Source organism: Castor canadensis, chromosome 15 (genome assembly GCF_047511655.1).
Source record: "Castor canadensis chromosome 15, mCasCan1.hap1v2, whole genome shotgun sequence".
Taxonomy (NCBI): Eukaryota; Metazoa; Chordata; class Mammalia; order Rodentia; family Castoridae; genus Castor; species Castor canadensis.
In genome coordinates this window covers 19,723,723-19,738,496 of record NC_133400.1, presented here as the reverse complement: position 1 = coordinate 19,738,496, position 14,774 = coordinate 19,723,723, and the positions used below count along the sequence as shown (strand labels likewise).

The 14,774-nt window shown below is 53.7% G+C and overlaps 1 protein-coding gene across 1 annotated transcript; it reads left to right on the top strand.

Annotated features, from left to right (window-relative positions):
* The first annotated feature begins 2,030 nt into the window (after positions 1-2,030).
* Ca7 (carbonic anhydrase 7) lies at positions 2,031-9,840 on the top strand. Its single transcript, XM_020174552.2, has 7 exons — positions 2,031-2,251; positions 4,730-4,927; positions 6,785-6,903; positions 7,657-7,752; positions 7,855-7,917; positions 8,407-8,562; positions 9,082-9,840. Exons 1-7 carry the CDS (start codon positions 2,212-2,214, stop codon positions 9,202-9,204), a joined length of 795 nt encoding a protein of 264 aa, XP_020030141.1. The 5' UTR covers positions 2,031-2,211; the 3' UTR covers positions 9,205-9,840.
* The last annotated feature ends 4,934 nt before the right edge of the window (positions 9,841-14,774 follow it).

The following is a 14,774-nucleotide window of genomic DNA, read 5'->3' as shown; positions in this document are numbered from 1 at the left end:
AAATTTGAAATCCACTTCCTCCCCTTCCCATGATTTTAAACAATGTTGAATGAGAGACCAAAGCAGCGCTTGCTCTGTCACTGACTGTGCACCCTCAGCCCATCACCAAACCTCTCTAAGCCTTGCTTTCCTCATCTGTAAAAAGGGACAAAAATCTCCCAGGGTTACTGCATGGAAGAAGCTGGATGCAAAGCTATATGAAGAACTCCAGTATAATTTTTTAAAGGCTATAAATAAATATGGAAAAGGCCTGGGCTGCTGTGAAGAGGAAGTGGATCACTGGAGCTTGTGCTGTCCCTAAGTGCCGAGGGTGTTGCAGTTCCCGCAGGAGAAGGGGGCCAGGGCCAACATGGAGACTGCGACTGCAGACCTCCCCCAATCATGCCTTATCTTATGGATCCATGTACTGTTTCTGGCTTGGAGACCTGGGGCCTTGAAAATGTTGGATTCTCTATCATTTGCTGGTCTTGAGGACCACCCCCATGCATCTCCATCATGAGTCCTGTTACCCTATCCTGAGGTCAGAATTATCTCTCAATTATTTATTTATTTATTATTTATTTGTTTTGGTACTGGGGATTGAACCCTGGGCCTTGTGCTTGCTAGGCAAGTGCTCCACCACTTGAGCTATGTCCCCAGCCCAGAGAGGGGCATCTCTTCAGCACTGGGAATCACTAATGTTGGCTCAGTTGTCAGTGTTCACACTTCTATTTGGGGAACCAGGAGAGGGAAACTGAGACAGACCCAGAAAGGTAGCCGAGCTAGGTAGATGGAATGTCAGATTCCTTCCCAAGATCAAAAAAAGCAAGGCCTGAAAGAGTGTCCCCTGGTTAAGGTCTGAACAGAAGACATTGTACAAATGGCTTTTGAGCAATTGTTGGGTACAGAGCCCTGGGTGGGAGCATTTGTCCACCCTTCCATCCACCCCATCTATTTAACTTCCCAAAACTGCCTGCTGAGGCCTAGCCAGAGATGAGCCCAGTCCTTGGCACAAGGCCATATGCTAAGATGAATCAGATTGGGCCGGCTGGAGTCAGTGGGTGGAAGATAGAGGACATACCAGGAGGAGGGCACAGCAAGGACCAGGGTTGGTGGGTGGGAAAATGTTGGGCTGAGGTTGGCAATGAGGATGAGTGCAGGGTGGAGGGCCTGAGCTCCCAATAGGTGCACTGAGGGTCAAGCAAGAGGAAGCACAAACAGCAGGCTACAGAAGAACAGGCAAGGAGCCCCTTGAAAGAGGGAGGAAGTGGCAGAGAAAATGAGGGAGAGGGCAGGAGGCAGGGCCTCAAACATGGTTTCTGGGGAGATACAGCTAGAGTTTGTGGGTCCGTCCGTACCCATGCCCCTTGGTTGCGATGACTCCTCCTCGCTCCATTTTTGGGGCTCTGACTTCACCTGGGTCCCAGGTTTGTATTGTCAGTCCTGTACCCCCATCTACCCCAGAACTCACTGACCCTCACGTGCACAGGAGACTTTCTTGGCCCCCAGCACTGAGGGGAAGCTGTAAAGACCACAGCATTTGGAGGGAGACAAACTGCCAAGAAATACCCCATCCCATGAGTTTTGGCAGATCACTTTACCTCTCAGGGCCTCAGTCTCCTACTCTTTGAAGTAGAGCCATTGTAAGCACTCCTCTTGCAGGGGTGGCTGAGGGCTGTAACACAGGAAAGACCAAATCTGGGCATCTGCCAGAGCATCTGGCAACCTGGCAAAGCACCAGTTCTGGACACTTTCTGGTCAGTGCAATTTGCAGTATACAGGGGAGTTTCTACCCCTAGAGGACTCGGGTGGAGCCAGGTCCTCGGGGGTGGCATTATGATTCAGGACCAGGCCTGGGGAGGGGATGCAATGTGAACTCTTGCAGCCCTCAGCATGGGCGGTCTCGTGTCCCAGAATCTGTTCACGTGCAAGGGAAAGGAGACAGAGTGGTCGGCCGACCTGGGATGGGGTAGGAGTGGGAGAGAGGTTTATTTCCCCCTGACCTCTCACCTCGACTCCGGGCTCAGCGGGCCTGCGGGCAGGCGGGAGCAAAGCAGGGCCGGCCTCTCTCGCCCTACTGGGGAGTGGGGGGCGGGTCCCGGGGGAACTGCTCCTCCCGCCCGCCACCGCTTTAAGAGCCTGCTCCGCCGCAACGAGCGGGGCCGGAGCCGCAGCCCGAGCCAGCGGACCGAACCGATCCGGCAGGTGCACGGCTGCGGGGACGGGAGCGGCATGACCGGCCACCACGGCTGGGGCTACGGCCAGGACGACGGTAGGCGCAGATCCCCACTGGCCCTCACCAGGCTGGACTCCTCCAATCCACACGCCCGGTCGGGTTTCCCGACTCTCAAGGACCAACCGGGACCTCTCTCCCATCCAGACCCCAGAACCCGGCCCGCCTGCCAGGCCCCAGGCTGGGTTCCCCCGAGATGGGCGCAAAGTACGCGCTGCGTCCTGGCGAGCTCCGCAACACGCGAGCGACCAGGTGGCTGAGCGCGTCCTGCAGCCGCCTCCGCGCAGCCCCGGAGTGTTGCGCTCGCTCCGACCCGGCCCGGCACTCGTTCTCCCTAGGCGTGCGCAGCGCGGGGAGGTGGCCCAGGGCAGCAGGGGACCGCAGCGGCGGAGCGTTGTGCGCGGGTGTCTATGTGGGGAGCGCGCACGGCGGGTGTGCGAGGACCTCGGGAATCTGGGCTCTAGGCTCCGCGTGGGCAAGGGCGCGGTGTCCCCGGGGGGAGCGTTTCCCAGCAGAAATGTTCGAATTGCGGTGCCGGTAGTACGTGAGGGAAGGAGGCACTTGGGGACGCAAGCATGTGTCTGGGTGTCTACACCTAGCAGGATGTCCGAGCACGTCCTGTGTGAGGCGTGGGAGCCGGTGGCCCGCACCAGCCTCTTGGTCTGATCGGAAAGATAGCTCCCTCCAATCCCGCCTCAGTTTACTTGGCTTGCAGAGGAAGGGAGAAGAGCCAGAAGGTGAGCCAGCCAGCTTGAGTGTGGGTCTGGAACAGGTCATCTTCCTTTTGAGCTAATTCTTATCAAGCAGAGGTGGGGGTGAGATAAGGGCTTCCCCATTTCCCTGAGATGAAGGATTAACACCCAAGATCCAGGCTGTCAGGAGAAGAACCCAAAAAGAGCAGATGTGGGTGGGGAGAAGAGCAAGTGCTGGCCGGAGGAGCGTCCTTCCAGCCCCACTTCTCCCAGAGAGACAGTGAGGGTGGGTGGAGGTCCTGGGCTACCGTCTGGAGTTGCAGCGGACCAGGGAGTCAGAAGGTGCTGCACAGTGTCTGCCCCCAAGGACAAGGGAGGATATTTTGGAAGAGGAACCCCAGATCTGGACATGCAAGAGAGGAACAGAGACATTCAGAAAAAGGCAGTGGATACCAGCAGAGGTAGAAAAACAGGCAGCAGAGAAGGTCCAGGCTGACAGAGCCCACAGAAGATCCATTACCCCTACCCCCAGCCCAGACTTGAGCCAGCTTTTGGATGCTTCTCCCAGGGCCCCAGTCCCCCAGCCCTTCCTGCTAGTCGTATCCACCAGCTTTGAGCTCCAGCATCCTGAAGGACCTGCCCCATGCCCAGTGTTAACCTCAGGTGACTGCTCCTCATCCAGCCAGCCCTGGACTTTTCAGTCTAGGGGCAATGAGGGAGGGAAAGACAGAGGACAGAGGTGCCGGCATGTGGCAGTGCTCACAGGACTTCAAAAATAACCAAGTGGGGCCGGGCCACGATTCTGAGTCATCCATTGGGGACATGGCTCTGTCGGCACCTGCTGCTGTTTTCTCGGGAAAACTTAAGAAGCCAGAAAGGGGGAGAAGCACCAGCCGGCAGAAGCTCTAAAAATAGGCCGTATCTCAGGATGTTCCCCAGGGAGATGCTGAGCCCTCCGCTGCAGATGGAGCCTCTGGGAGGCAGGTGGTGGGTGCCCGTGGGTGTGTGCGCAGGTGTGTGTGCATGGGGGTGTGTGCATGGGCATGTGTTCTGCTGTGGTCCCTTCATGCAAACTTGGGTTCCCAACAGGAGGTGTTTGTGTGTGAGGGCACATATGCGTGTGTCAGATATAGTCAGCAGGGCTGAGTGTGTGTTTGGACACATGCATATTCTGGGCTTGGCCACTGTGGGCCTGGGGAGTCCAGATCGCTGTGCACATGTGTGTGCACGTATGATCTCTATGGCCCTGACTTCTCAGAGCATGCTTGCAGAGGGCAGCGGGAGGCAGTACAGTTACCTGCTGAGTGCATGTGTTGCACGTGGACATGGCACATGTGTGAGGGGCCTTCTGTGACATGGATGTCATGCTGGTTCCAACTCCACAGGGTGGTTATGAGGAGCAAACACATGTCACAGAGTTAAAGCTAAGTGGATGAGAGTTTTTGTTGTTATCACAACACAAAGAAGCTAAATTCCTGACAGGGTCAAGTAGGAGATTTCTTTAACCTGTGGACCTTCCTGAGTATGTGATGGGGGTTAGGAGGATTCACTCACTGGAACTGCCTTTGAGGTCATAGCTGTGTTACCTTCCCTTCCATGTACTACCTCTCTGGGCCTCCTATCAGTACTGGGAGGTGAGTTTTACTGAGGCCATTTCCCATATGCGGAAGTGGAAGCTGAGTTGTGGAGTGGCATTGCTGTGATTAGAACTCAGGGCTATGTGACTCCAAAGCTAGGGCTCACCAAAAGGATGCGAGAAAGACCATTCTCCAGGGCTTCCCTCAGTCCTGGCTGGCCTGAGTCCTTTCCCCCTCCCCACCTGCAGGCCCTTCGAATTGGCACAAGCTGTATCCCATTGCCCAGGGAAACCGCCAGTCACCCATCAATATCATATCCAGCCAGGCTGTGTACTCGCCCAGCCTGCAGCCACTGGAGCTTTCCTACGAGACCTGCACGTCCCTCAGCATCACCAACAATGGCCACTCTGTTCAGGTAGACTTCAATGACAGTGATGACCGGACTGGTAAGTGACCCCTGCCAAAGCCTGGCACCTGACCCTCTCCCAGTATCTTCATCCCGTGCTGGGCAGGCTCAGGAGTGGCAGCTTGCTGAGGTGGGGGAGGAAGGCTTCATCTCTCACCAGCTGTGAAACCTTGGGCTGAGCCTCATACTCCTTGTGCAGAACAATGGGAGGAACAAAATCTGCTCTCTAGGATCATAGAGAGGACAATGGAAAAATAAAGTCACATTTGTAGTTTCAGCATCTATACAGCAGATCCTCAAGAAATGTTAATTCCACCAGGCACTGGTGGTTCACACCTATAATCCTAGCTACTCAAGAAGCGGAGATCAGGAGGAGCATGGTTCAAAGCCAGCCCAGGCAAATAGTTCATGAGACTCTATCTCAAAAATACCCAACACAAAAAAAAAAAAAAAAAAATCAGCATTGTTTCTGTTTCCTGCCCAGCATTGACCTGCTGATGACCTCAGGCAAGCCATCTTGTCCTTTGGTGTGTAGTCAAGCTGGCAGGGAGTGGAAGAGCCTGAGATTTCATGTGCCCTATTCCTTGCTAGGGTCTCACATGGCACATTTGTTCTCTCAAGAACCCACATGTCAGATGGGCAAATAGAGGCTTAAGCTGCAGAGGGCCAGAGCAAGCCTGGTTCAGCTCAAAGGTCTCTGTCAACTCACCCCTAACCTTGATAGCTACACCATCTGGGCCAGAGAGAGGCCATGGGAATGCATGGCAGCTCCTTCCAAGGCCTCTTTGCCCTGAGATTAGAGTCTAGTTTCTTTCATAATAAATTCCTAGGAACACCACTCTGTGGGGTCTTAGAAGAGGCAGAGAAGTGGATCCCTATAGATGGGTCAGAATGCTCTGTTTGCAAGCCCAACTGCTTGTCCCACCCTTAGGCAGTCTCACTAGGGCCCTATGCACAGCCACCCTCTCCTTCTACCATGACCCTGGACAGGCCCTACTTCTCATGGAAGGCAGTACATCAAGGAGCAGCCTTGGACTGTCCCGTCCTCCTCCTTGTCATCCTCGAGGGACTCACAGGGCTCATGTCCCTGCCCTGGTCACCCACTATGGAGGGGTTGAGTGGAACTTTTAGCCTGGGGCTGTCACCTGATCCAGGGGCTCACATTCAGGTCTGACTGGGGCCCCCACTGCCAGATCCATTTCAGCTGGAAATTCTATCAGTCCCAAGAGGCCTTGTGCGTGGCCCCAGCTCACCTACTATGGAGGGAGGTGAGAAACTCACAAAACCAGCACAAATGGGGCCTCCGAAGAGGACATTTGTGCAGGAGTTGGCCCTGGAGGTACTCGGGCTGGCCTGGAAGGAAGACAGGGACCCTGGGAGCTAGCCTTCTGTTCTGGGGCAGCACCATGTTCTAGAGAGTTCCACGGCTGTAGGGAGGGAGTGTGGCTTGATTAGAGGCTCAAGCTCTGGACACAGGAGATAACTCAGTGCCTTGCTATGTGACCTTGGGCAAATGCCTTGCCCTCTCTGTGTCTGTTTCCTGCTTTATAAAATAGAGATAATAATAGATTCTGCCTCTCATGGGTTACCAGGAGGACTAAACAAAGGGTTCCTTCCAAAGCCAGCCTTGGGTCAAGACTCCAGATCCAGGAGACTTCCTGGGTCTAGGAGGCAGGCCCAGCTTCCACAACAAATCATGCAGGAATAGGAGGATGGCGCAATAGAGAGTTGTACTCCCTCAGTCCCAGATGCTTCTACCACCTGCAGGCTGTCAGACTTTCTGCCCTGACCCAGACTAGTAGGACTGCCGCACGCCCAGTGCCTGGGTTCTAGCACTGCCACCTACCAGGCTGTGTGTCCTCCCACACCAACTGCCACACCCCACTTCTACCCACAGTGGTGACCGGTGGGCCCCTGGAGGGGCCCTACCGCCTCAAGCAATTCCATTTCCACTGGGGCAAGAGGCACGATGTGGGCTCTGAGCACACGGTGGACGGCAAGTCATTCCCCAGCGAGGTAAGGGCTCATCCCAGCATCCCTTTGCTGCCCGAGGAAGGAGGACGGATGGCAGTCAGGGGCTTGAGAATGCCTGGGGAGGGCTCTGAAGAGCACGAAGAGTGGCTAGAGGCCTTTGGGAGAGATGCCTCCACCTGTCCCCAGCATGGTCCTTCTTCTGAATTTTGCCCACTGCTGTCCTAGACCCTGCATCCAGGGGTTTTTAGAAGGCCCTCTGTATTCTCAGTTGCTGAGCCTGGCATTCAAGGCCCTGCAAGAACATGACTTGGTCTTGCCTGGCCTCATCTTCCCTACCCTTTTCCCCTGGTGAGCTGTGTGTGATGAATCACCTGCCCACACCTGGCTCCTCACATCTCCAAAATTTGCCTATGCTGTTCCCTTTTTCTGGAATGACTTTCCCAGAGGCACCCATCTGATAACCCTCTACTTACTCTTTGGACTCAGCTGCAGGAGCCACCTGCTACCTCTTCAGGGAGGTGTCAAACTGGATGGGCATCAATTTCACAGCTAGTGCACCTTGAGCTGGGCCTGAGCCAGATTCCTCTGTGCATCTCCTGTGGCTCCAGAAAGGGTTGGGCCCAGAGCAGCAGATGCTACCTGTAGTTCTCTGGGGCTCCCCCAAGACTGAGATGTTTGATAGCCAACCGCTCCTGCAGAGGAGCAAGAGTCTGGCAGGATGAGTGGAGACTGGCTCCAAGCTGCCACTGCCTTGGAGATGCTCAGCCCTGGCCTGGCCTGTTTTTGCCCCTTTAGCTGCATCTGGTTCACTGGAATGCCAAGAAGTACAGCACCTTTGGGGAGGCGGCCTTGGCCCCTGACGGCCTGGCTGTGGTCGGTGTCTTCCTGGAGGTGGGTGGTGGCCCCCTGGGGCCAAGAAGGGCAAGGGAGGCCTGGTGTGCTCCTAGTTCTGGGTTGCAGTGCGCTGAGATCACACTACTCTCTCCCCGATAGACAGGGGATGAGCATCCGAGCATGAACCGTCTGACAGATGCACTCTACATGGTTCGGTTTAAGGTGAGACTGGGAGTGGCTGCCCCGGACTGAGAGCAGCCTGGTGGGAAGGGAGAAAGAGACTGGCTCACAGAGTGGGCCCCTTCACTCCTCCAAGCTGACAGTGACCCCTAGCTGAGGTCACCCTTGGGGCCACGCACCTGGCCCCTTTTTACAGGGTTCTGCAGTCCCATGGGTGCCTAGCATGCAGCCTGGTGGGGTATAAGGAGCCAGTCACAAGAATGGCAGTCTGCCAGGCAGCCCCACTGAGGGCTGCCAAAGGCAAAGGAGTGGTCACAGTGACCAGAGAGCCCCAGGTGCCAGTTTTACATATAAGCATACAGTGCAGAGGGCCCAGACCAGGTTAGGAAGGTGGCACCTGGGGTCACAGACATTTGCCAACAATTTGCATCAATGGGCCAAGAAGAAACCTAAATCCTGCAGCCAGCAATGGGTGCTGGGCTGATCCTGGTGGAATGTCTGTGCTGATTCCTGAGTCCCCACCCTGCCCAGGGCACCAAGGCCCAGTTCAGCTGCTTCAACCCCAAGAACCTCCTGCCTGCCAGCCGGCACTACTGGACCTACCCAGGCTCCCTGACCACGCCCCCGCTGAGCGAGAGCGTCACCTGGATCGTGCTCCGAGAGCCCATCAGCATCTCTGAGAGGCAGGTGAGCCACCCAGAACCAGATCCCACCCAGGCAGTGCAACTCCCAGCCAGCAACCTGCAGCCTGAGCCCCCCATCAAGGTTCCCATCTTTGGGTAATAAACTTTTTTCCCCCATTACTGAAGTTTGAACTTAGGACCTTGAGTTTGTGAGGCAAGTGCTTTACCACTTAAGACAGGGAATGAGACTAGGGTTGGCTTCCCCCAACCCAGAGCTGGAGCCATGCGTCCAACCCTTTTGCTTTTAGGTTGTTTTTCAGATAGGATCTGGTGCTTTTGCCCTAAATAAGATTGGAACTATAATGAGGTGGAGTGGATCCAGGCTCAGAGGCCCTTTAGGGAGGGAGTAAATAACTGAGGTTGAGGTCTCCAAGAGGAGGAATAGTGGGAGTAAGCACCAGAAGCAGGAGGAAAGAAGCATAGAGCTGGCTGGACCAAGGTATTCTGGATACTGCATCATTTGGGGTCCTAGAGGACCACAGCACCGCCATTGTGCCCTGAGCATCCTTTCTGCCTTCTCAAGATGGAGAAGTTCCGGAGCCTGCTTTTCACCTCAGAGGATGATGAAAGAATCCACATGGTGAACAACTTCCGGCCGCCACAGCCACTGAAGGGCCGTGTGGTCAAAGCTTCCTTCCGGGCCTGAGCTGAGCACCTGCCCAGCCAGCCCCAGAACATCATCTTCCCAAGGGCTTCCATGTCAGCAGACACCAAACCATCGAAGTTCCTTGCCCAGGGTGCTGCAGCTCCCTGGCCTTCTCCTTGGCCTCCCCAAGGGGTTCTTGTTGAGACCCTCAAGTTGGAGGTACCATTCAGCTATCCTAGGGGCCAGAAGAATAGGAGCTGAGCAGGGTCCTAGCCTGGGGCTGCCTCTGCTTTCCAAGTCCCAAAGGCCCCTGGGACCCTTCTCTTGTCTTCCCCACTGGCAGTAGCAGCAGCCCCACCCTGAGCTCACACTGTGATGGATGAGACCGAGCTCCTGGGGCAGGCAGCTGGCACTGCCAGAAAGACTCAAGCAATAATCCGAGGTGGGCAGAGCTGCCCTCTCAGCATTACCTCCTCCGCAGGCCTCTGCCGTGCTCCCACCTCACTGCCAGGCCATTCAAATAGCACCTGGCTGCTGGAGGTGATGTGGCCTTTCACTCAAGTCACCTGCTGCCATGGGGAAGCCCTGGCTACAGCTTATATACTATCTCCCTTTGTCCCCACCCAGCCACCAAAGCAACCTATGTGACAATCCATCTATGTACTCAAGAATAAATTCATTTATCCATGCAACAAATACCAGCTGAGTACCTGTGCTCAATCAAGTACTGTTCTGGAATATGGGGAACTGATGGCAGTGGGTCCAGCACAGTTGGGAGGGGCTGGGCCCTGAGCAGGGGAGGATGAGACAAGGGTCAGGGCAAAGGCTGTGGGAGCAGAAGACAGGAGAGTCTTCCTCTTTGAGTTAGGAATGAAATTTCAGACAGTATTCCAAGGCAGAAAGAAGAGAGGGTATGAGGCTAAAAAGTGGCCTGTACTCTCTCCCTAGGCTAGCTGGGAGCCATGGAGTACAGTAGTACTGGAAGAGCAGGACCAGGCATACAAATGGGGAAGATCTCTGTGGGATGTGGCAGAGGGAGGAAGTGGTGGCTGGTGGCCAGGAGGGAGAGGGTGATGGAGATGGGAAGCAGAGTCTGAATGACAGAGGTTTGAAGGTGCAGCCCAGAAGACAGTGTCAGCCATGTGTGAGAGAGGAGTCTGGGGTGTGTTGTGGGCAGAGAGTGGAGCCTTCTGGTGGAACTGACCATGTTGGACTTGACTATTTACGAAGGAAAATTTAAGGAGGCACGAAATCTAGGCCTGAACCCTACACTTATATAACCCTGAGAGTGAGTGCCTCCTTAAATTTGCACCCTAAGCACCTTGCTGGGACCCTAGTCCCAGCCCAGATCCAAAGCCAAGGCAAGCTCACAGTTGACTCTAGAGACCCAGTGAGCATTGTGATCAGATGAGACCAGGCCAGACACAGACAGAAGACTAAAGAGGGAGGGGAGGAGAGGAGAGAGGACAGCAAATGTGCAGGTATGGCTGAGGGGGGTTAGGGAGGAGCAGCTGTAGGGTAGGGGGTGCAAGGAGATGAACGCCCTTGGGAAGTAGGCTGAGCTGCAGAGGTGGCAGGGCCTGTAGGGGATGTCTCCTCCTCATTTGGGCTGTAGCTCCTGTCATTGTTACTATACAATGAGACTCCAAGGGCACTCCAACACCACAGAATACCTCTAGCTTTGAACTCCAGGAGGCTAAAAGGGTGAGGCTTATTGACCCCCCTCCCACTCCTGCTCCTATGATCAGGGCAAATCTGTCCGCAGAGTAGGTAAGGATTAGGATTAGTAGAACAGGAGAGGGAAGACCCCTCAGCAAAGGCAGAGCCAGGCATAACTCTTGGTCTGATTCTTGGACTATCTTTTCCCTCCAGGTTTCTGGAGTACGGAAGGGAGGGGCAGGTGTCTAGAGGACAGCCTCTGCTCAGGGGGACAGGTGGCTCTGGCAGCCTGGAAGTAATGCTAGCAGTATGAACTGCAAAGATAAGCAAAGAGTGGGGCAGATGTCCAGCTCCTTCCCTGTGATCCAAGAACTGCCATTAGCCACATTTTACAGATGAAGATAATGAGTTTCAGGGAGGCTGTTGAGGCAACTGGCAGAACAGGAGTTGAATCAGATCACCCTGAGCTTTCTCCCACTGTATACCTGAGCATCTGGGCCCCAGGAGGGAGGAATGGCATGGTAGTGGCCAATTGGATGTGGTATAATAACCCTTGTGCTGCTGGGTATGCCAGAGACCTTTGTCCAGTCCCTCCCATGGATGGTGGCACTGCAGAGACTTGGAAAATGGGAGCTGGTTTTGTAATTATCCTGAGCCTGCCAAGAATTCTCACTCCCTAAGTTCTTTCCTTTAATTCATTTCTTAAATTTAAAACTATTTTAAAACCCAAAGTGGCCTCCTTATGTTATAATCACAGCCCAAGACTTGACCCTGTTACATCCAAATGGGATGTCCCAGCTGGATCCCAAATACCTCCAGCAAACCTGGCCTCAAGGGACCCAGGACTGAGTCTTGAATCCTTATCCAGGGCAAGACAGTCTCCTGGAGGTGATGCTGGGCACATATGAGGCACCCAAGACAAGATGGGCTCTGCTTGTCTCCAAGACCCCAGAGAGGCCATCTCTGGGAAGCCAGCAGTGGCTCTCAGGGAGATTCAGGCACAAGCTTCCCTTCAAGGCACCTTCTGGGAGCCTAGCCCTGGACCCCACGGCCTAGCTTTAGACCCCGGATCAAGTCCCTTCTCTGGGTGTGGGCAGGGGACCCAGGAGGTGGGTGACCATGAAGCCCCAGGCCCCCTGGAGCTCCTGCTGCAGTGAACTTGTTTCTAACCCCAAGATTACTACTTCAGAGGCTTGCAGGCTGACTGTGAACCCTCGCCCTCCAGGGTGCTCATGTGGGGAGGTTGCAAGGTAGCCCCACAGTCGTTGCCTGGTTGGAGCCACAGCTAATGGCCAAGGTCATGTTGATAAGAGCTGGAGCAGCAGAGGTCTTTTGACAGTAGTTGGAGCTGGCCAGGGTGGGGAGGGGAAGACAACGGTATCTGCCCAGCCTGGGCATCCTGGGGAGGCTCCCACGTTCACAGGTTCTAGCACTAACACTGAGGTTCTGGAAGGTATCACTAATTGGTCAAGATTCAGGGAGAGGGAGCGGGGTGTGACTCTGAGCATAAAATCTTCTGGTATTTGTCCTCCAGCCACAGGCAGGGCTGGAGAAAGCACCCATCCCTTTTGGAGTCTTATCTGTTCTCAATCCTAGGGCACATATTGCTGCCCATGTCACTCAAGTTTGTTTCCTCCTCTGTAAAATAGAAATGATGGAGTGTGAACCACACCTGTAGTTTAAAATTTTCCAGTAGCTATATAAAAAAAATATAAAAGGAGCTAGGGTGTGGTGGTTCACGCCTATAATCCTTGCACTAAGGCGGGAGGATCTCAAATTCAAGGCCAGCCTGGGCTACATACAAAAACTAAAGAACAGTAAATGGAAATAAATTTTTTGTTTTGTTTTGTTTTGGTGCAGAGGATTGAACCCAGGACCTCACACATGCTAAGCACACAATCAAAAGTCATTTTAATAATATATTATTTAACTTAATTATACCCAAAATACCCATGTTAATATGTCATCAATATAAAAATATTAAGAAGATAATTTGCATTGTTCTTATATTAAAAACTTTGAAATCCTGTTTTCTACTCACAGCATATCTCCCATTCAGACTAGAGACATTCCAAGTGCTCAGGAGCCATGTGCCACCAGTGGTGACTAACTTGGACAGCACAATCCTAAATTGATGTCACTCCTTGCAGAGCCATCTGCTGACATGGTGTCTGAGAAGCCCCTGTGATTGGGCCTACAGACAGGCAATGGTGGCAGGAAGGAGTCAGACCTGCCCTGAGCCTCTGACCCCTCTGACACTGAATGCCAGTTTGGCTCCCTCTGCCTGGTTTTCATTGTCCAGGAAAGCTCACCATCCCCTGCTTCTCTCTAGCTTTGCTGGCCCTGCCCCAGCCACCCTGCAGGACCTCTGTTCTCCACAAGGAACTGACCGCAGGAGGCTGTTGGAAATGGACTGGGAGAAGGGTTCTGCCTGGATTAAGGAGAATTGATTAGTCTGGGAGGGTTTCCTGGAGGAGGCACCCAGAGAAAGGTGGCCCCTCATTAGTGAAGGACAGAAGCCTCAGCTGCAGGCCACAGAGAGCAGGAAGGCCTGGCTAGCTTGGGCCCAGCATGTGTTCACTAAAAGGGGTTGCATGGCTGGGGACACGGGCTCCCAGGATCTGGAATGGGGGCCCAGCATGAGATCTAAATGATGTATGGAAAATAAAGACATTCTATGTGTTTCACATACACAAGTCTGTGAACCATGAACCAAGTGACAATGAGGTCTGCACTTTCAGAGAAGACAGTGCCTGGAAATGATTTCTCCCCGGAGAGCAGAGTTCTAATGGGAGGGGCAGGAGCTGGTGAGATAAAAACGTATTTTGGGGGCAGTCATGCCTTTGAAGATCTGGCTCCAGCACTAAACCTGGAAGCCTGTGGTTTCTGGGGGCAGCGCAAAGGACCTAGAGGGGCACTCTTCACCCCTGGGCAGCCCTGGTTCTCGGGATGCAGAGCTTCTCACATGTGCCCTCTGACCCCAGGCTAGGGGTGGAGACCTCAGTGCCAGCATGGCTGCTTCAGTCAGCGACAGCAGGAGTTCCAGCCACTTGTGGGGGTCCAGGTCAGGGCACCAGCATCCAACTACAGTCTTTGGGGCGCCTGCTTTGAGCCTGAATCCTCCTGAGGTCAGAGGTCATGCAGGAGGAATGTGGAGAAGTGCTAGTGAACAAGACTAAACCAGAGGGGTCTGGGGCAAAGATGGAAAAAAGTCAGGTGTCTGTTAATGGCAGGAGCGTCACCAAGCTCAGCAACTGTGCTAAGCCTGTGCAAGGGAAGATGCCTGCGGCTGCGCCCTCATCCCCTAGAGCTCTCAAGATCCACCATGCCAGTGTTTAGGGATCTGCTACTAGACTCAGAGGCCTTCACCCTCCCCAGATTTTCTTTTAAGATTTTTTTCTTTTACCTTTTTATTTTAATTTCAGACTTGCAGTGAAGTTGGAAAAATAATACAATGAATGAATACTCACTGACCCACAGGCTGGTCACCTAGACTCCCCATACTGGGCTCATTTGTTGAGATGGGGCCTCACTAATTTTTTGCCTGGGCTGGCCTTGAACTTTATTTCTATCTCTGACTCCCAAATAGCTGGGATTATAGAGATGAGCTGCCACACCCAGCCCTCTGCACCATTTCTTAAAGGTTCTACCACCTACCAAAAGCACCTTGCTGTGGACTTAGCCTTTGCTGTATGGACCTGTGGGGGACTTTTCAGATCCAAAAGTTATTTGCTTTTCATAGGAGGATCAAAAAAAAAATTTCAATGTGAGTTATCAACAGGCATGTGATGCTGATTTGTCCCTTTACTAGTGATGTTAACTTTGTTTTATATTGGGGGGTGGGAGGAGTCAGTACTAGGGTTTGAAGTCAAGGCCTTGTACTTGCCAACCAGAAGCTCTACCACCTGAGCTGCTCTCCTAGTACTTTTTGCTTTGTTTTATTTTGAGATAGGGCCTCGCTTTTATGCTGG

Coding starts and splice junctions, on each gene's coding strand:
- Ca7 (XM_020174552.2), top strand. CDS start 2,212: ATGACCGGCCACCACGGCTGGGGCTACGGCCAGGACGACG. Junction 2,252..4,729: donor GGGCTACGGCCAGGACGACG/GTAGGCGCAGAT, acceptor CCCCACCTGCAG/GCCCTTCGAATTGGCACAAG. Junction 7,918..8,406: donor TCTACATGGTTCGGTTTAAG/GTGAGACTGGGA, acceptor CACCCTGCCCAG/GGCACCAAGGCCCAGTTCAG.